The 21,825-nt window shown below is 39.8% G+C and overlaps 1 protein-coding gene across 17 annotated transcripts in view; it reads left to right on the plus strand.

The window, feature by feature from the left end:
* MCF2L (MCF.2 cell line derived transforming sequence like) overlaps positions 1–21,825 on the plus strand; it is a 262,290-nt gene that overhangs the window by 193,019 nt on the left and 47,446 nt on the right. For 16 of the 17 annotated variants that reach the window (XM_048855499.2, XM_048855525.2, XM_048855554.2 and 13 more), the window contains one exon: positions 13,016–13,106. In XM_048855499.2, coding sequence (XP_048711456.2) covers positions 13,016–13,106 — 91 coding nt within the window. Of the gene's footprint in view, positions 1–12,773; positions 12,916–13,015; positions 13,107–21,825 lie in introns of those variants that run through there. The other variant, XM_048855641.2, reaches the window with a different exon arrangement.

The raw sequence follows: 21,825 nt of genomic DNA on the forward strand, positions 1-21,825 counted from the left end.
TCAGTTGAATCCTAAGTGGTGTTTGCTGCCTTAAAGTATCAGTCAATAAATCCTGACAAGTTTATGACCTTTCTTTTTTTTTATATTGAAATAAGATAGTAATTGTACCTGTAACGGTACGTATAACTGCACTGGATTTTACTATAGGGTAAAAGTACACAAAAGACCAGATCTCATAGTTTGCGATGCGTTTTTCACGACCATGAATTTGGTAGGGCCCTATTCATAAGGCATAGTTTGTACAAAGATTATTAAAATAGTGTGTGAGGTGTGAATACAGGGATGCTTAGTGTCAAAGTATTATTCCCATTTTATAGATGGGGAAGCTGGCAGAAAGGTGAGATGACCTGCCTGTTACTAGAAACAGCAAGCCAGTGGCAGATAAAGATTAGACTTTAGCAAGACATGAATCCTATATTGCACTTGCCCCTCCACATCACATTCTCTTCTTTTGATGGCTTTCTAGCCTCCAACCAGAGCAGGTACAACTGAGCAAGACCTGGATATGCCAATTCCCATAATTTTGTGCAACATCATCCTTGAACGTATCAAGAAACAAACAGTCCTTCTACTTAGAGAGGAACAAGTAGGTTTTAGACCAGTGAGCTCATGTGCAGACCATATTATTGTTCGCAGACATATTATAGAACAAAGTGAGGAGTGGTAAGCACCTCTTGTGATAGATTGACTCTTCTGTCTACATGAACATATTGCTGAATGGATGCAAGGTACAGTTATTAAATAAAAATCTATTTTATTTTCACCTAAACCAGATTATTATTTATCAGTCATTTTTCAGGCAAAATTTGACTTGTATGTGCAACATGTGCCAGAACCTAAAATTAAAATGGAGTTGGCTGTCCTTGTACCTTGTTTCAAGATAACAAACATCCAGAACAGAGATCTGAGAATACTGAAAGTCTCGTGAAATTGTAATTTAGGAATCCTTCATTTGCCGGCTGGTAGTGAGAGCAGGCCTCCAAAAGTTAATGTTCAAGGTTATTTAAATCACTTAATGTGAAATTAGATCTGAAACTAGACATTGCTATCAAAAGGATTTTCCATGTTTCTCTGTAGTGGCATCCTTCAATCTTCCCTGTGAAAGAGTTTTTCTCAAATTCGGGATCATAATCTTTTAAAAATACCCTGTTGTTCTTCACTCAGGTTTTTGTTTTGCAGTGAGGGGCAGGGTGGAGGGACTTAAACATCTTGCAAGCTGAAAGAATTCACACAAAACTTTTAAAGAAATATTTCTGTTTTTGGGGTTCTCACGTTCTCCATACATTTGCCATATTCAGTATGAAATTATGATGGATTATATACAGTTAAATTCGGGATGGTTCACCAAAAGATTAAATTTCTGTTCAAAGATCAGGATGCTGCTATACATTTTTTGGAGTGTAGAGTTTGAGGTGACGGGTCACCAACACGAATCAGATTTGAAATGTGAGGATATAGTTTGCTTAAGGAGACAGCTATGCACATAGCTCTGTGGACCTGCCAGATATTTAAAGAATTTATCTGGATCTTTTAATTTTATGCTGCAGTGACTTCTTCTTATTATTATTATTATTATTTATTATTAGAAACAGTTTTGCCCTCAGATGTGTGACCTCGCTGAGAGTCTCATACACGTATCCATGGAAAGAATTTGGCCCTAAGTTATTTTCTGTCTAACCAGTTAAGTGTCATGATGGTATCATTCGGTTGTATGTATAGCTATCACTGGGGAAATGGTTTCATTATATTTGCTTTCTACCTATATTATTTCTTTGCTACAAATATTCTGAGATGTATACCAACCTAAAATTCTTGTGTGCCATAAAAACAGTAATACTGGGGTGGGGAGAGGAATTAAAAAGAGAGGTAAATGTTTAAAATGGGTTCAGTAGTATGTCAACATTACAGAGTTTTGGAGGCCAGCCGCAAAATTACCTGTCCAAAAGGATGGATAACTTTCTGCTTTTGTTCTGAGGGTTAAGATAGTGTACCACCCTTAATATATAATACCCCCCCCCCCCAAAAAAAGAGTGCTAGAAAATATAAGAGTCTATATTGATGGAAAATGTCCAGAGGCTGAAGATGCTAGCCAAAGAAGTGATCTTATAACCTTGTACAAGACAATCAAACAGCTCACGGGAAGCTTTAGCTGTACTAGAGGCCCTGTTAAGGATGCAAATGGAAAGATTCTTAGTACAGAAGAATAGCAAAGGAAAAGATGGGCAGAACATTTTCTGGCTATTTTAAATAGACTAAGCCCAAGCAAACTATTAGAAATATGTGATGAAGACCTACCACTCTAGACCTTGATACGTATTGGGAGATATTACAATGGAAGAAGTTAGAAAAGCCATCAGTAAGCTCAAAAATGGGGAAGCAGCTAAAGAGGATAACATTACTGCAGAGATGCTCAAAGCAAGTGATGAAACAGCCCCCCTGTCTCTTTGGGTAGAATGTGGAATGAAGAAAAGAACCTAACCTAGTGGAAGAGACCTTTATGGTAAAATTGCCAAAGAAGGGTGACCTTACCACCTGCAGTCACTGGAAATGAATCACATTACTGTTAGTCCTTCTTAGAGAAGAACAATTAGGTTTTAGACCAGTGAGCTCATGTTCAGACCATATTATTGTTCTCAGATATATTATAGAACAAAGTGAGGAGTGGTAAGCACCTCTTGTGATAAATTTTATAGATTTCCATAAGGCTTGTGACAGTGTACACAGAGACAGTCTTTGGAAAATTAAGGCATACTATGGAATATCAGCAACAATAATTAGAATAATCAAGGATCTATATGATAATGCCAAATGTGCAGTCAGAGATGGTGACCATATCAACCAATGGTTTTCAGTGACATCTGCAGTATGGCAAGGGTGTATTATGTCCCCATTATTGTTTGCACCGGTCATTGACTATTCTTGAGGAAAGTAACCATAGAAATCAACCAAGAAATTGTATGGACAAATGATAAAGCAGAATTGGATGACCTCCTTTTTGCTGATGGCATTGTCCTGCTTAGTTCAGCACATCACTTAATGGAAGAAAAGACCCACCTTCTGGCTGATACAGCAGAACAAGTTGGTGTGTTCATCAACAACAGAAAGACAAGATATATGGCTATCAAAGATTTGGAAAAGTAGTATGATTGGCACCTCTATATGACACAAAATTACGGATTTTTAACATCAGCATTGTCTGCCCTCCTTTATAGAGCAGAGTCATGGAAATCTATTAACAAATTCATTTCAAAGTAAATGCCTGTGGAAGAACTTCACAGTCCATTAGAACTTTTAGAACATTAGAACAAAGTTTCTTCTAACATCAGACATTCTGAGTAGACCAAACTAATCTAAAGCATCAAATATGGTAAGACAACAGACATATTTAGGACATGGTTTAAGGATCCCACCAATTTGACTTCCATGGCAAGTGAAAAGGTGGACACTACCTAGAAAGAGAAGCTACAGTTTCCAGAGAGATATTATGCAGAACAATAGGCAAAGAAGCCAAATCCATCAATATGGTACTTGGAAGCCTGAGAAAACCAGCACAAGACTGAAATATACGGAAGAAACTATTGGATGTCCTATGCACCTGAGTGTGTGCGAGGATAAAGAAAGAATACTGTGTTTTGCTTTTAAATAATTTCATCATTTAGGTATTATTAAAAATTGAGATGGGATTTCTTTTGTGTACTTCTGACATAAAGAAATGTTAATGTAGTTATCGAAACTATTCTAATATTTTGTCTCACAGCCTATTCCTTAAGAAAACTGCTTAAAAACGTTCAATTAATACGGTTTTTACAAGGTAAAGTGTCTAAAATATGTGTACAGCATTACAAAGTTCAGTGCTCAATTTAGACTTCATGTTTTAAAACATGCATAACATATCATCTTAGTAACTGTTGACTCTAGAAAGTTTATGCCTTACCCAGGTGAAAGACCAAACAACATACATCTTCACCGAATAACATTACTTCTTAGTGCTTATTATTTCTAAATTGAACCTAACTAGATGGTTTCCACAGTGAAGCCAGAACTAGTATTATGAGTTATAGAACTACTTCCAAAGTCTAAGTCCTGAAGCATTCAAAGTAGAGCTTTATGGAGAATGGAGAATTATTCCATCATTTACAGAAGAAGGTGCAAGACAATTTCACTCTTTTGCAGCAATAATTTCCCAAGTTAACTGCCCTTGACCTTTGCCTGTTTTAGATGGTTAGCAATCCTCCTTCATTGGATCAAAACATAAAAAACTCCCAACAGAATGGGGAGGTAAAGAGCTAGATATAAGACATCTTATGGAGTTCACGTCAGGAAATTTTTTAGGCACTCAAATACCACAGTGGTGGATGCAGTATAAGAACCTAAAAACAGATTTTTAAAAAGCCAATTCTGAAGTGGTGGTAATCTTTGATGGAGAAGAAATTAATAGTGAGACCTCTTCAGATACAGTTGTTCAGTGTCTAGCTAGTGGTCTTGATCTTGCAATTTGGGTTGTATAGTGTATTACCTTAAGCTATGAATTTCTTCTAATATTTTTAGTATGATACATAGCACCCTAATATTTCAAGTAAGTTACATAATACCCTAATGTTTGGCATCTGAAGTTGCTGTAGAGGAGAGTTCTATTTTACCTAATTTACACCATAGTCATCTCCATGTTTTCGAGTGCTTTACAAAGCTTACATAGAGTGGATGAGTAGATTCTTGCTTCTCTTCTAGTTATTACTAGGAGATATTAAAGGATTTATTTTAGTGTTGTGGAGCAGCTGTGACAAAAATATGGGGTTTACGTTTTGTCCTGGAAGTAGCCATTCTCGTCAGCAGTAAAAGGAGAGTTCTAGAGTCACAAGCTGACTGGTGAGAGAAGGTTTTTCCACTGCTCCCAGGAGTCTCACACTTGTAGCCAATGTTTCCATTGTCTGAGGAATGCAGACATTTTAGCAGATCTTTGAGGTAGCTCAGGTCCTGCCCATTGAACTTTTAAAGATCAGGACTCTTCGTTCCTCCTGGAAACAAATCTTGCCAGTTGTTATCTGGTTTCTAAACGCCCATTCCTAAACAAGGTAACTGAGATTGATGATGTTGGTTACCATTCCCAGTCTTCTAATAAGGAAATGAAGAATCATCTCTGACTTCAGGTGGCCACATCTGCTGGAAATGCCTTTTACCATCAAAGGTGCCAGAAGACTCTCTCGTGTCTCTTGACACATGAAGATCTGCCTTGGCAATCTGTTTATCCGTTACCTCCAGGCTTGACCTCTGCAGGGCATTCTGTCTGGGAATGAAACCAGGGGTCCTGAGAGAGCTCCAGCTGGCTCAGAATACAACTACTCACCTGCTTAGGAACACAGATTGCTGTAAACATGTCACCCTGGTGCTCTGGTCACGGTGCTGGTTTCTCACTGAATACCGCTATTATTTATTATTTGTATAACTGTTGCTCCTAGGCACCTATTCAATGACTAGGACCCCATTGTGCTAGGTGCTGGTGAAGCAGAACAAAAGGATGGTCCTCGCTCATTTAAGTCTTACTGCCAAAATATTTGTTCAGCTGTTGAAAGTTTTAAATACCTAGCCCATTAGTATAACCAGGCAGAGACTGTAAGGGCAGAGAACAACTGACATGGATTGTCAATTAACTTCCATTTGTTCTTAATTAAAAAAAAATAAGCAACTTGTTAATACTGAAATACACTTTATTAAATCCACATCATTTAGTTAGTTATTTAGGTCAAAAATGATGTAATCCTGTCCTCTGTTTGAAATGTCTGATCTCTGCTTTAGTGAGTTACTGTAGCAAGGCAATCTCTGTGTTGTTGTCAGTGTGGAGAGTAATATATGTAAGCAGTATTCATACAACAGTATAAAAGCAGCGGAAACTTTTGACATCTTATATATGTACCAGTTATTACCACCCATACCTTGGAGAAATGTAAGGATCTTTCAAATGATGAATACAGAATTGCTTCCACACGCCATCTGGGAAAGTTGCTTTCTGAAAGAGCATGTGCTATAAGCTCTCCCACCCTTTCCCCTGGTACATGAGATCATAAATCTTACAACAGAAGACAAAGGCGGGAGATGTCCCCATAGCATAAAGCAGAAGGTTCACTGAATGAAAACTTCATCCATTGCTCTACACTGTCTGAGATATGTGCTTGCAGGGAAGGGAGTAAGGGGTTGTTTCAGTACCCCTCAGCCATCTGGCACTGCATTATGGGATACTGGCCTTGGAAAGGTGAGACCCAGCCTACGGTATATTTTTTTTTGTCCCATTTACTTTCTTCTCCCTCTCTTCCTTCCGCCCTTTCCTGCCTGTAGTCTGGGAGCACTACTAATGTAGCTGATTCAGTGCCTTTTTAGCTACTCTTTTTTTTTTTCTTGGTCCTGTTCTGTTTTGTCTGCTTACAGTTGTGCAGAGGATAGAGAATGATGCTCACCCGTGGTGTGTTCTTCTTTATTTTGGGAAGGGTGGGAGATGGAGGCAGCACATTGTCTGCTCGGTGGTTTTTGTTGAGTTTTACACATTTATAAATTGCCTTTCAGAGTACAAATAAAGTACATGAAAGAAACATGTATAAACAAATATCAGGGTATATGTGTATTCACTGAAAACAGGGTCTGACCCGCTCTGCTGCTGTTAAGGTTGCCCATAACTTCCTATTCTAATACCAGTTTCCAGTAGCTTATAATTTTCACACATGTTAGTTATTTTGGCTGAAATTTCCCATGCTTGCTGTCCAGTCTGTTTGGAAAATTTCAACCCAAATGGATCTGCAGTTTGAGACCTAGATGAGGGGAAAATCAGTTGTTCGATCAACCTTTTATTTGAAAACTCTAGCACCCCCAAGGTTCGGAGCAGTGACTTGGAATCTGGCAGATGGGTGGCCTTTGCCATCCCTGTGAAAATCCATTCAAATCTGGCCACGTTATTAGCTTTTAAAAAATTGCAGTTCATATCTGCTCAGCGTAGATTTGCTACAGCTTCTCAGCCAATAACTCTGAATATTCTCTGCACTGAGCATTCTCCAGGCTAGGGCTGATTAATTTGTAGGTCTGGTCTGCTACGGGCTGGGGCCAGGCACCAGAAATGAGAGCAAGACTTGTCTCTCCTGTGCTATCAGTGCCTCTCCAGCTTCCTCCTTCAGCCAGTGAGGAGGAAGCGGCCCGATTCAAATGCATAAGGGACAAGATCCAAATGGGGGGACAGGAGTAGAAGACTGGGACACAGAGTTGTGTGGGGAGACTGGGACTGGAGACTGACAGGTGGGGGGAAGAGAGGAATTGGGATGAGGGGAGCCTGGGGTTAGCTGGCCAACGAGACTGGGAGCCAAAGGGGGTGGGGACTGGCTGGGGAAGAAGATGGGACTGCATAGGTGAAGAGAATGGGACTGGGATGATGGGGGAAGAGACAGGACTGGTACAAGGACAAGATGGTGGGGACAGGATAGAAGGGATCAAGTCTGTGCCCACTGGAACACTCTCCTCTCCTGAGCCTGGAATGGAACCCAACATTCCAGTGTCTCACCATTCCTCTGAGGTTAGCAAATACAGGCAAGCTCATGAAGAAATTTATAATTCTGTATTCAGAGCAGGGATTGAATAGTATGCAGCAAATAAATCCTGGTCCACACATTGAGCAATGAGAAGGAAACAACATATTGAATAGCTGCTCCTTAATTGATCACCATCCACCCTGTGCACTGAATGAGGCAGGGATGTTGTGGAAAAAATAGCATATGATCATGTAATTAGACTGTAGCATAATGCATATGTATAGGGAGGTGAACAGGAAAAGGTGTGTAGGAAAAGACAGTGCTGCAGAGATTGCTAGCCCCCTCTCCACAATTTGCTGAGTCTCTCTCTCTCTCCAGATGGGTATTTGAGGGAACAATTAAAATCTTAAGAGCAGATCTGCACACAATAGGGCCTTAACAGTATGTTCCCAGTATTACTTGGTAATGAGACTTGAATTTTGACAGCAAGTCTCCCTTAACTTTCACTTTTTTTTTGCACTCTAGCTAACCACACAGCACTAACTTTGTTATCCAGATAGGCATTGTGTGTATTAGCTCAAGTATTTTTCCTGAGGTTTGCCATTTACTTCATTATTATTTTTTATTAATTATATGTATTACTGTAGTGCGTAGGACCCCTGGGTCACAGACCAGGACTCCTTTTTACTAGGTGCTGTGCAAACCCAGAACAAAACAGTGGTCCCTGTCCCAAGAATTAAATCACTGGAGTAGCATACAAAACCATATAGAGAGGCAAGGATAGCAGCAAAAAGAAAAGGAGTACTTGTGTTAGTAAAGTAAATTGGTTAGTCTCTAAGGTGCCACAAGTACTCCTTTTCTTTTTGCGGATACAGACTAACACGGCTACTACTCTGAAAAGGATAGTGGCAGAGTACTTTAGATTTGTTGTTAATAAGTACTTTATAGATAAATTGCATCAAAAAACTATGTTAAGAGAATGTTAAAGTTACAAAGCTAAGTGCTCAAAATTAAGAAACCCCTGAATTAAAGTTCCCCTTGCAGCAACTACTAGTCCAGTGCATATTTTGCCAAGAACTTACGTAAATATTTTCTGGACAGCCAAGGAATGTTGGAAATAGAGCATCCTGTATTCCGATTTTGACAGTGCAAAGGTGTAGACAACAGAGCCAAGCACATAGATTTGTCCATTCATTCTGAAAGGCGAATTGGCTAAGTATACTTGGGTCTTCTATGTTAACAGACCTGCTTTCTATTTTCAGCTCTGCAAGATGTGGCTGTGTGAAACTTTTCCGCTACCCTACCTGAGAAATGGGGGAAAGAGATTTGCCTCCTTCCTGAGATAGGGTTATGAGGTCTTGCTCAGTCATAAGAGCTGTGAAATGCACAGAAGTGTTAACACACGTCTGTGAAAGAGCTGGAACTAAACTCCTCCTGGCTCCCAGCCTACCTCCTCTTCCCCTCAAGATGGGGCTATGCTGGCATCACGTCAGAGGCTCTAGTTCTGTGTCTGTGTTGCAGGAAGCTATGCAGCGCCTGGGAGCATGTTAAGTGAAGATGACACATGGGGGGCTCTGTGTGGGACTTGGCACCATGCTTAATGCAAATGGAATGTTCAGAAATTTTAGAAGCAAGTTTCTGGTAAACTCTACCGAACCTGTGGGAACGGCAATTTTCAGAGGTTTAAAACTTTGTCAAATCTGAATGCTTTTTCCTGGGGACAGCAAAGGGGACACCTCACGCCAGGAACATCCCCATTCCAAATTACAAGTCTTTGGAGGCACCCACGCTCTTCAAAGAATCAATAAAAAGGCATTTCAACATGGTCAAAAACTACTTATTTTCCTATATACCGACCCCCCCTTTTCTTTTTTCTGAAACATTCAAATAAATTTCAACATGAGGAAGGGAGCAAGCATGGAAAATTTCAGCCCGAATGCTTTGTGTGGCAAAATTACAATCAACTGAAACAGGGAATTCTGAGTGGAAGGTGTTATACAACCTTAACCATAAGGTTCACTACCAGTTTCACCTATAATAAAATCCATGTGGTGGTAGTATTTATTTATTTATTTATTTATTTTATTTGTACTGCTGTCATGCCTAGCAGCCTTAGTCCTGGATCAGGACTGCACTGCGCAAACACAGAACAAAAAAAACTGTCCCTGGCCCAAAGTGTTTATAATCGAAGTACAATACAAATGACAACAGATGGAGTACTACAACGAAACAGTTTTGATCAGTATGAGGGGTTGTGGTCTTAGCACCCCAGTGAAACTTGACAGCGGTTGGACCACTAGTGTGCTAAGACCACAGTGAAGGAGAGTTTGAAGGCAGATTTTGAAGGAGGATAATCAGGTGGCTTTGGAGTTGTTTACGGGGAGCTCCTCCCAAGCATGAGAGGAAGCACACAGGCTGCTCCTTGTTTTGAAAACTTAACAAGTAGGTGATGGAGGCTGGCATGATTGGCTGATAGCAGGCAGAAATTGACTTCCTGATAGTGAATGAGAGATGCTAGGCTGGATAGGAACGGGTCCTGTAGTCATGTGGTAATGCATAGAACTAGATGAAAACTTGTGTTATCATGTACTTTTGACCATCTTACCTGCCCTCTGCCTATTGATCCATCTTTCACTGGACTTAGTCTAACTTCCAAACCTCTGAGCCATTTCAAACAGCTGCCATTTTTAAAATAAAATTGCTTAAGAAATGTATGTATTTTTCCAGACTATGTGGAATTTCCTCTTCAAAATCACACTGGTAGTATTGAGTCTTGGACCAGTGACATGTGTAAGGTCTGATATCTTGAAAATCTTCAGAGCCATTAGGAGGAACATGGTTATGATTATTAGTAGTATTTCCAATTATTGTTTGTTTTTGTTTTAGTGCCCACATATGCTTTCCAAGAAAAAATGGTAAATTTTACACAGCCCTAGCTACTATAGTAATAGACAGTTAATGAAAACTCTCTTATAGTTCAAGTATTAAACCCCGCTACAGTATTTTGTATCTGAAAGTCTACAGCTGAATGTTCAGCAAAAATAGATGCCCGGCATGGTGTATTGTGGGTAGAATTTTAAGACAAGAAGTTTGATTTCAATAGAAATGTTATTGCTTTGAAAAGCAGGGAAAGTGGGTTTCCTCCAAAACAGAAAAAGAAACAAACTCCAACTGTTACAATACAAAATTGTAAACTGATAGTGGTTTGGAGCCATACTGTTGAGATGGCCAATCTGAAAGCTATGTGTGAATGGTCCCTGTGGCTCCATGCAGGCACATGGATTTGCCTGTGCAGAACAGCTTGCAGGATCAGGGCCTTAGAATGGATGCAGGAGCAACCCTGAGGTTCCTTAACTCTGAGCTACTGGCACGCGTTGTGGAGATGACTCCCTTGATCTGCAGCAGTGGAGTGCATCGTGTCATTAGAACACAATCAGGGATCAGTGTGCGAGTTAGCCATGTGTGGGGTCTAGTGAACCACATGGCCTCAGGCATTAACGTTTCCTTATCCATTTAATAATTAAATGATTTAACAATTCGAATCTGACCTAATCGGATATCAGCATTCCCTAGGTGGAGCATATAGGTTAAAAAAGTAAGAAAACTGATCAAAAATATAAAGACGTAAAGCATCATGAATTCCAAAATAAGCTATAGCTCACTATTTGAATATTTGCATATTTTGCATAGGTTCATGTACTGGTAAATTTACAGGGCTAGAATCCACCCCAGATGGAGTGGATTGGTCAAGCTTATGAGTTAAATGCTCAAAAGCTGTATGTATCAATGATACAGACGCTCCCCGGGTTACGCGAGACCCGACTCTTATGCAAATTCGCACTTACGGAAAAAGTTCCATAAGCCAGAAATAGGATTTTTGAGTTTTGGAAATCTTTGCGTAACGTATGGGGGTATATGTTTCCAACTTGCACAAAATTTGAGTTACGCAGGACTTTCCAAAATGGAACGATTGCGTAAGTCAGGGGGTGTCTGTACAGTTATCCTAAACCAGAGGTATGAGTTAAAGGCTGCATGTCTTGGTTCTGAGAAGCTCAGGGAAGCTGAAGGCTTTCTGTGGTAAAAGAAAATAAATGTTCTGTTGATACATATGTTGTGTAGATTTTTTTTTTTAATTTTTAGTATTGTTTCTTTCCTTTCTCATTACTTTTGGAAGCCTAGTTTCACTTTTTTGTTCCAATAAATATTTAGCCCATGCTTTTGGCCAGTTTGCAGTGAGGAAAAAAAGGAGGCGGGTACTAAGACCTATAATAGTAAATATTAATTCAGGAGACCACAGTTGGATGCCTGGAATTTTCATCCACCATAACACACAATAGTTATCTCTACTGAATGTAGCTAACAATATGTAACTCATTATGATAAACCATCAGTGCTAAATAAGCAAGAAATATTTCCATACCATTTTACAAACCTGGAATAAAAAAGCACCATCATTATAATGACAATAAACAAACCACGATCATATGAAATATTTACAAGCACAGCATACAGAGCTCCCTACAAACTATATAGTTCTGCATCAATTTATATTTGTTTTTTTTAAATTAATGATTGCTGTGTTCAGCTATAGTGTATATTCTAGCATATACAAGTTGCCAAATATACCAAAAAATTAGCAATTCAAGTCAGTCTGTCTTGTACTTGCCTGTCATTTTTCATTTCTGTTGTGATTGGCTGGCAGTCAAGTGCTGGCTTTACACAATTGGTTTTGATAGGAAATTACAAAAAACGGAGCCGATCTCTTTATTTGTACTCTGTGACTGTAGCACATGAAGCTGAACAGAGCAGAGAAACAAAGCTTATCTTTACACAAGGATTCAAGTGTGATCTTTCTCACAGATGTTTCCATTTCAAAGAAGTGCATCTTATCTTACCTTTCTAGTGTGTGACTTTGAACTCTTAGATGCCTTTGGGATTTTTTGTCTTGGTGAATATAACAATTGCCCTAAGAGAAGATTTCTAACATGGACGACTATGAGAATTTCAGATGGAAGGACTAATGTAATGCATGGATCACAAAAGCTTGAGTTTTTGAAGGGATTAAGAAATGAGTAAAATAAGAAGCCAGTCCAAAAAAGGAATAAGAAAACAGATGGAAAAAGAAAATGATTTTGTTTTTATCCAGGAATAGTGATACAGAAAACTATATGAAAGATGGATTATACTGGCAACAAAAATCCTGAATAATCAAAGGGGTTTATATTCCACTGAAATAATAATTGTTCAGGGTATGTGAAACCTTGCCTCCTGTGGATAAGCGCAATTTATGGCTTAACTGACTGACAAGCTGCACAGAATTCTTTTGGGAGTGCTGCATACTCCTAATGGCATATCAGAGATATTCATGTGTATATTTTAAATAAATAACTTGAGGCTCAGCACAAGAAAGGTTAACCTACTATTTTTTTAACTGTGAAATATTACTAGAGAATATCAGACCGTTTCATCTGTATGTTTAACTACAGGTTTTTTTGCTCCCCCAAACTTAGTTTACAAGATGCTGGAATTGGATTTATCCTTGTCATAGATCGAAGGCAAGACAAATGGACCTCTGTGAAAGCCTCCATACTGCGAATAGCGGTGAGTTCTTTTTTCAGTTAAGGCCTTTATGGCAGGTCCTTCCAGGTTGAACCTATCTCATATATAAAATGCAGTAAACATTTTTTCTTTTACCAAAGTGTTACAATATAATTTTTTTTAGAGATACATTCGAATTGTTCTTACTTCTGTTCTGATTTAACCCATCAACACCCAGTGGTATGGCTTACAGTATGCTTGTAATGTGGTCTGCAAAGTAGCTTCACCCCTACCTAGGTTCAAATGGAAAATAGCTTTTGCATTGGTAACCCAAAGCTAATAGAGCTGAGCCATGATCATTTCACTGATCAAACAAGCTTTGCTGATTTTATGAGGAGGAGGATTTTTTTTAAAATGCCAGTTTTGGTTTAAATTGAAACCGCCTCAGTATTTGTTTAAATATATGAAACTCCATTTACAAAAGTACCTTTATAGGAGGAGTTCTGTGATTTAATATTTCAAAAGGTAGATGCTACGTACATTTAAAATCTGCTAATTCTGGTAACAGTTTTTAAACAGGTTTCAAAGAAAACTCAATAGCAGGTGTTTTAGGTTGTTTCAGCATGCATTTCATACCTTTAAAAAAAAGTTACCAGAGTTTAACTAACATACCGTTCAGTTATTAATTTTTAAAAATTAAATATAAACAGAATTGTTAAACAATGCAAGTTTGTATTACATAAGCTGTAAAAGAGAGGCATATCGAATAATAAAAAATGAATATTCACTTGTATACTGATCGGGTACTAATCATAACCCTTTCTTATATTTTTGCCTCTTTCAATCTTGTCATGCTGGCATTAATTACCAGTATTTCAGAATGTTTACCAGTAAGTGCAAAAGCATAGAGCTGTAACCAGTTTCTGTGTAAGGGGTTCTCCTCATGGGAGGTAAAAGCAAGTCAGAATCAAAGCTGCAAATTATTTGTCATCTTAGTATTGCTTCCTTGTTCTTGTGGCACTGCCAGAAGGCTTCTTGTCTATTGCAGCTTTGCAGTTTGTTTAAATAGGCTTGACAATATGATATTCCCATAATAGAGCTTACACTAAGCTCTAATGTTGTGGTTTTAAGCACCAAGTACATATACAGTGCTCCATGTGTTGAAGAAATGGGAGATTTTTGTCTTTCACAGAACATAGAACCTGAATACCTACTCACTACGATACATATGAGACCTGTGATTGCAATGGTCGCTGGAGTCTTTGCTTGAAGAAGGAAGTTAAGTTTTAAAGGCAGAACCTGGCAAATATGTGTAGGCTGTTGCAATGGAATCATAAATGTTTCCTTCTCTCATTCTGTACTGTTCTGTATGCTACTTTAAAAAATAATTTAAAAAAAATCAATGATTCCTTAGCTGAAGTTGCACACGTGCTCAGCTTTGGCCTAATGCTGCTTCCATTGATGTCCGTGACAAAACTCTCATTGTCTTCAATGCTGAGCCTTTTTGAAAATTCCATTCTACAATCCCAAATAAAAATGTCATGGCTGGATAGCGATGACATTGTGACTAGACTGGATGTGTATCATGGGAGACATTTATGAACGTTTTAGCAACTGCTAACTAGAAATTCACTTTGCTAATAAGAAATGCACTCACTTATATTTGTTTGTTGGGACTGCTCCTGTATACAAGTTTTTGTCTGCGGCCCATAGATTCATTTAATCATGAAACAAAAGTAACTCAATGACACATTGAAATTTTGTTTCAGGTGCAGAGATTCTGCATTAGCAGTGGCAAACAAAGAGCTAATGCCCTTATAACAGGGCACACTCCCCGCTAGGGTGTCCTTTCATGGCTGCGTATGGGGATTAGTTCTGCCCAGTGTGATGCCCCCTTCCTTCTCTCAGCTCATGATGTAGCCCCTCATGCTCTCTAGAAGTTGCAGTGTTTCCTCTTCATGGCTGGGCCCTCTGACCAGGCCACTATACAGTTTTCCCCTTCCAGGGTAACAAAGTCTCACCAGACCAGCTGTCCCGTGCCATTCCAGATAGTGTTCTGATTCAAGACTGTGCCACTTTCCTAATAGCTGGTAGGAGAATTTGAGTCCACTTGCTACTCTGGGTTCCAACCCAGGGACCCCACTATAAGTAGCCAAGGTCTGTACCATCTCAACTTTTGCTGCCATTTCCCTGGGCCTCTTCCTACTCTGCCCTCCACAGGCTTTCTTCTACACCACCCCTCTAGGTAAACCCTTCCCTCAAGGTCAGGATGCCAAGGCTTCTGGTGCACCTCTGGGTTTCCTCCTTTTCTCCTCACTAGGCCCAGAGAGTGACTGCAGACCTCCCCACTACAGCCCCCTTCTGCTCTCACTTCCTGGCTTTATACAAGCCCTCTCCTACTTCTGTCCAAATGGCCTCCATCTCCAGTTAGGGCTTGTCAGTCAAGCCTAAATCTCTCCCCAGGTGAAATTAGCAACTCTGGTTAATTAGCAACTCTGAGCCACCTTAACTCCTTCAGGGTAGTGTGGGGTGAACACCCCCATCACAGCCCTGTTTAACTGTACTGCTTTCACAACCTGAGAAGGTGGATAGGATTGTGAAAACGAGGCAAGACTTCTGTCTGAGGATTCAATTAGGAGCAAAATATTTCAGCTGTGGAGTTTTATGTAACACCCCTTGATGGTCAGTGTTGAGAGACGAGATTATCAATGAATCTCAGAAAAGAGAGGCCCTCACACCAGAGTTGAAAAGTGGATCTTTCTTTTCCTATCATATTTTAGGGTTTTATACTGCCATCCATAAGCAGCGTATCAGAGGTGTCTTCCTCCAAAAGTCTGTTAGCAGTGGTGAAGTCCCTGATGGACTTTTCAGTGCCTCTGGCTCTCTTTCAGTTTATAAGGATATAACTTGGGGTAGATTTTTTTTAATTGTTGTTGTTTAATGGGTTGGAGGGAGTGACTGATGATGTGTGTGCCCTCTGTTTATGATAGAAAAGCTTTATCAAATAGTAAAGCTTTGCAGCATTTCCTAAAGGTGACCAGACTCTTGATTCATCTAATCTGCTCTGGAAGTTTGCTCCATGGCTGGTTCCCCTTGACTAAGAATGCTTTGTCCCTACTTCTTATGCCCTTCATATCAGGGTTTGTGAGCTGCATTGTCCTGTAGGAGTGCAGCTCTGTTAGTGGTTCATGGCTCAGTCTCTCGTGTAACTGGGGCTTGATCTATTAATTGCTTTGAGGACTAGGACCCAGGCCTTGAACTGGCAGCAGAAGTGGACTGGTGACCAGTGGAGGGACTAGAGCATGGATCCAATGTGCTGACCACAGCCTAAAAAACCCATTGACGAGCCAGGCAGTCACACTTTGTACTATCTAGAACTTTTGCGTTTTTTTTTTTTACAATCGGCTTCAGATACAGTGAATTAGGTAATCTAGACACTGATCTCTGTGGCCAAGGCCTGGGAGTGAAATTTCCTAGTGAGCTGGAGATAAAAGAATATGTTATTAGTAACCGATGTTACAGTCATACAGGTTTAGTGACGAGTCAAACAAGACTTGTCCTGTTGAATCATTTTGATGAGTGGGGGTTGTATGACTTCATGGGACTGGGAGTTGGGGGGAAGTGTTCCAGCTAGTTCTTCACAGCATGCCCCCAATCAACCACCATCACTTTGGGCTTGCATGGATTGAGTTTATACAAGCTGCTCTTCATTCAGAAGCTGATATTTTATAGGCATTGTGGTATCTTAGGAGTGGTAGTGATTGCGTCAGCAAAGAAGAATACGATTGTTAATTTTCTATCTGTATATTTTGTTTCTGATTGTATAAAACTTAGGTTTTTTAAAAGATAAAGCTGTTTTATTACACTTGTTTCAATTTAACTATTATTTCCTTGTTTTGTTTGTTTACATTGTGTATTTAACAGCGCTTTGTGTATAGACCTTTTCACTATTTCCCTGATATAGTCAGTCAGTTTTCCCTTTTATTACATGGGTTTTTAACACACAAAAAGAGGAGAGAAAAATACATTTTAAATGGGGTTGTAAAGCCACAAGCATTTACCAGGGAAACTTGAGAACAGACCTAGTGCATAGAACTGCTTTTAATTATGTTTTTTAAGCTGACTAGAATTTCAAATTAAAGATATCCCTCTAAGCTCATCTAATTGAAGCTTCCGGACAATAAGCCCATATAAGAGAGCTCATCTTGTGCAGGATTCTGCCATTAAACCATGTTGGGTGATTCTGGCAATTTACACTGTTAATGTAGTTTCAACAGATATACCTGCTTGCTGCTTTATATACAGGAATTCTGACATACAGTGTCTTCTGACTTGCTGTATACAAGTGAGTGTAGAAGGAATAAAATTGCATAACATTTTCTATTATTACAGGGAAATGTAGATATATTGAGTACTGTACATAAAATGAGATTTCACGACTACTCGTTGTAGTCCAAGTACTGTAAATAACTAAAATATGAATCTGACCTTGTCACGTGAAATGCGTGATACTAGTCCGTTTCTAGCCTTCTCTGTCATTTGGTTCACATATTTGTCATGTATCATCTCTGAATGCAGTTATTTATTCAGCTGAAAAGTAGGAAGTCTTAAAAACTGTCTTTTTGGATTAGCCAATTGTCAGTCAGAATAGAACAAAGTCTCACGGTGCCACTGCTTTTCTTTCTGACCTTGGGCAGAAGATCGAGTTGTACTGTAGTTCCTTGGGGAAAACATGGATTAATGAACTGTGAACTGTCATCTATAGAAAGTGGAAATTCTGCTCTTCCCAGGTGATGTTTACTCTATGTTTTTACCCATGTGTTTACCCATTCTACAGTTGCTTGTCATCTTAGTATCCAGCATAGTAATGAAGCATGGAATGCTTCTTTATCAATCCTCCGCAAGAGCTTCTTAATCCTAGGGTGAGTTTTGGTGCCATAGGAAGCTTGCATTTCAATAACCTTCCAAGCTATCATTAAGATAATATATAAATTTATCCACTTTAAACTCTGCTTTAAACATAGCTGGATTTTGTTTTTGTAGGTACTTTCGCTTTCCACAAATTGGAGCATAGTGGGAAGCTTCCCGTCACTTCAGAGGAAGGGAGCAGCTCAAAGGCTGCTTCCTCAAGTCTGGCCAGCTGGAGAGGAGCAGCCTACTTCCCAGCACTTAACAGAAGCCTTGGGGAAGCCAGTAGGTGGGCTGCTCCTCTTTCATTCAGCCAGCTGGCAGCTCTGTAGTGCTCCAGGTTTGGGACACCCAGAGGACAATAGAAAGCACAGTACAGTTCCTGGGGATGTAACTGATCTTCATTTACTGGAAAGCTCCGACTTAGTGAATGCACTGTATGTAAAGAAATTTCCACAAATCTGAAAGGCCATGCTGTTCTCCACTGGACTGGACATGGATGGTGTCAAAGCCAGGAATCTGTATGTGTTTAAATGAACAAATGGAATAGATTACCCACTGGGACTAAGAACAGTGTCAAGGGCTGTGCTGACCCCTGAATCCCTCGGCCAGTTTGTGTGGTTTTGCAATATTTTTTTCCCTCTCCCATGCGGTATGAAAAGCTCATACAAACACAAGCTGAAAATGACTAAAGCTCCAATGCTCCATGTGGATGACCCCACCATTGAAGCCAATGGGCTCCATAAGGGCCCACCGCAGTCACCTGCATGGAATCTGCTTGCAAGATTGGGACCCACCTAACTGGCTCTGTACAAAGTGCAGTCAAACAACAGTAGAGAAAGTATTTTTTTCTCTGCTCTCTTTCCATTTTAATCATCTTAGGAGTTATTTCTGACAATAATAGATGAACATTTCAGCTGGAAGTATGATTTTTTTTAAAGGATTTTACGTAATCTGAAAAACTTATGACCATTGAGGTTATCCAAAGGTGACGTGTGGGCCTTATGAGACCTCTCTATAAATGAGCTTTAACTTGCATGCACTTATGTTTACATTCTGCGGTGTCTCTAACTTGTTTATATGGATTCAGTGATCAAATTGCCACTTTTTTAACAGCTTCATAACTGTGGCAGGATCTACGAACATTGACTCAGGCATACAAGAGGAGATTCCCTTCATTTTTTACTTATCAAGAAAATTGGCATCCTTTTCAGTATGAATTCCTTTCAAAACCTTCTTTTTGGCTTCACTGTGCATTGTGACAAAGTTCCTGCTCTACCTTGGTGGGTCTCACGCTAATTGGTGGATTTGCTCGTCTTGGAGCTTCACGGCAGCCCTCAGCTTGGCCATTTTTCTGAATTCACAGTCCAAGTCGACTCCTCCTGTGTCTGACCAGGAGTTGGGAGGATTTGGGGGGAACCCGGGCCCACCCTCTACTCCGGGTTCCAGCCCAGGGCCCTGTGGAATGCAGCTGTCTACAGTGCCTCCTGGAACAGCTGTGCAACAGCAACTCCTCCCTGGGCTACTTCCCCATGGCCTCCTCCCAACGCCTTCTTTATCCTCACCATAGGACCTTCCTCCTGGTGTCTGATAATGCTTGTACACCTCAGCCCTCCAACAGTCCGCGTTCTCACTCTCAGTTCCTAGTACTTCTTGCCCCTAGCTCCTCACACGCACACTACAAACTGAAGTGAGCTCCTTTTTAAAACCCAGGTGCCCTGATTAGCCTGCCTTAATTGATTCTAGCAGCTTCTTGATTGGGTCCAGGTGTTCTAATCAGCCTGTCTTAATTGTCTCTAGAAGGTTCCTGATTGTTCTGGAACTTTCCCTGTTACTTTGCCCAAGGAAAAGGGACCTACTTAGCCTGGGGCTAATATATCTGCCTTCTATTACTCTCCTATAGCCATCTTGCCCGACCCTGTCACAGCATATAAATACTACAGGGAGTGGGCTGGTCCAGCGGTGTAGCAGCTATTTACTGTGGTAATAGAGAATATAAGTCATGGAATGGATTCAGGATTCTCCTAGGCCACTATAAGCTGCTTTATTGTAGCCTGTGGGGGTATATCTATACTACAGCTGGGAGTGAGCCTTCCTGCTCTGTTAGACAGACCCACGCTAGCGGGGCTAGAGCTAGCATGCTAAGAATAATAGTATGGATGTTGCAGCTTGGACTGGAGCCCACCTGACCCCCTAAGCTTGAAAGCACAAGCCCCAACATCTACACTGCTATTTTTAGCATGCTAGCTCAAGCCCTGCTAGCACAAATGTGTCTGCCTTGGCTGGGAGGCTTGGTTCTAGCTGCCGTGTAGGCAGACATACCCAAGATAAGATCCACTCAGAAACTTCATTGTTAGCCTACACAATGTAAAGCACAAACATGGATTTTGGAGAAGGAGTCTTAAACAGCATTGCCTTCCTAGACAGAAGTGAGGCACCACTGTGTAAAGATGGTGAATGTTAAACATGAGAGATTAAAGAGATTCTGTCATGATTTAGTCATAGAGCAAGGTAATATCTTTTATTGGACCATCTTCTGTTGGCGAGAGAGACAAGCCTTCAAGCTACACAGAGCTCTTCCTCATAGGTATTTTATAATGTTAACTTTATACAGAACAGATTATTAAAGAGAAATAATTTAAAATAGGTATCTTTCTTTTCATGTTAGGTTATTTAAGTATTTCACTCTGCTTGGACAATAAAATTAGTCTGGTCATTAGCACTCATGTTTGTAGGTACTTTCAACTTTTGGTTCGCCTATTCGAGCACAATGGTTCACAACAGTGCAGGGAATGTTTTTAAATTTTAAAAACAAAAACTGTTTTTACTCTGAATTATTTTTAATTTAATGAAATAAAATCAATTATTTGGTTCTGTAATGCACTTCAGAAATTACAAATGCTGAATTTTGATTCTAAACTGCATTGTGTCCCTCTAAAAGGGCTGTGGAGTATACTTCCTGAAATAACATTTTAGGGGAAAATGTTAAACAGGTTAATTCAAGATTTTAGACTTGGAAGATACTGTTTGTGGAAATTATTCCTGGTTATTTAGGGTTTCTTTTTATTTTTCTTATTGATATCTGTGGTAATAGGTGTGAGAATACCTTACAAGAAATTGCAAATTCCCATGGACACTGAAACTGTACTACCTTCAAGAAACAGAACTCGGATCAATAAAACCATCTAATAAAAAAGCCCTGTTCCTATGAAAAGGCCATTGTAGTGTGGGTTAAGCAAAGAGACTATTAGTAATAGTATACATTAGTTACAGAACATTAAGCATCTAATTCAACTGTTTGAAATACTATTCAGTGCATCCTCATTTCGTGGTTTGTAGCATCCTGCTTGAGCGCCACAGAAATGGATATCATAGAGTCGGAATACCGTATTGCCTTCTGTGATGTTGAGAAGCTCATACAGTAAATTCTTGGACATTCTGTATATTAACTTGTTTTTACTGCTGCAGAGGTTTGCTTAGTGGTTAGGCATCAGGAGTCAATCCTGCTTCCACTGAAGTCAGTAGTAAAACTCCAGTTGACTTTCAGTCTGATTCTGCTCTCACTGACCTCCAAGGGAGCTTTGCCATTGACCTGAATGGAAACACAATGGGATGGGGTCAGGACCTAGGTTTGGGATACCTATGCTCGCTGGAATTGCTAGTTAAATTCTTAGCAGGTCGAGTCAGCTTTTCAGACATACAAGACAGATAAACTGGGTACCATGCATTTTACTGTGTTTCAAATGAGACCTTGAAAGCAGCGTTCCTGTCCATTTTGTGCAGGCACTAAATATCCCATGGCACTGTTTGTAAGAGTAGAGGTTTGCTCTATTGTCACGTGCCAAAATGTCCTCTCCTGTTATTGATGTGCAAA

Source organism: Caretta caretta, chromosome 1, assembly GCF_965140235.1.
Source record: "Caretta caretta isolate rCarCar2 chromosome 1, rCarCar1.hap1, whole genome shotgun sequence".
Lineage (NCBI taxonomy): Eukaryota > Metazoa > Chordata > Testudines > Cheloniidae > Caretta > Caretta caretta.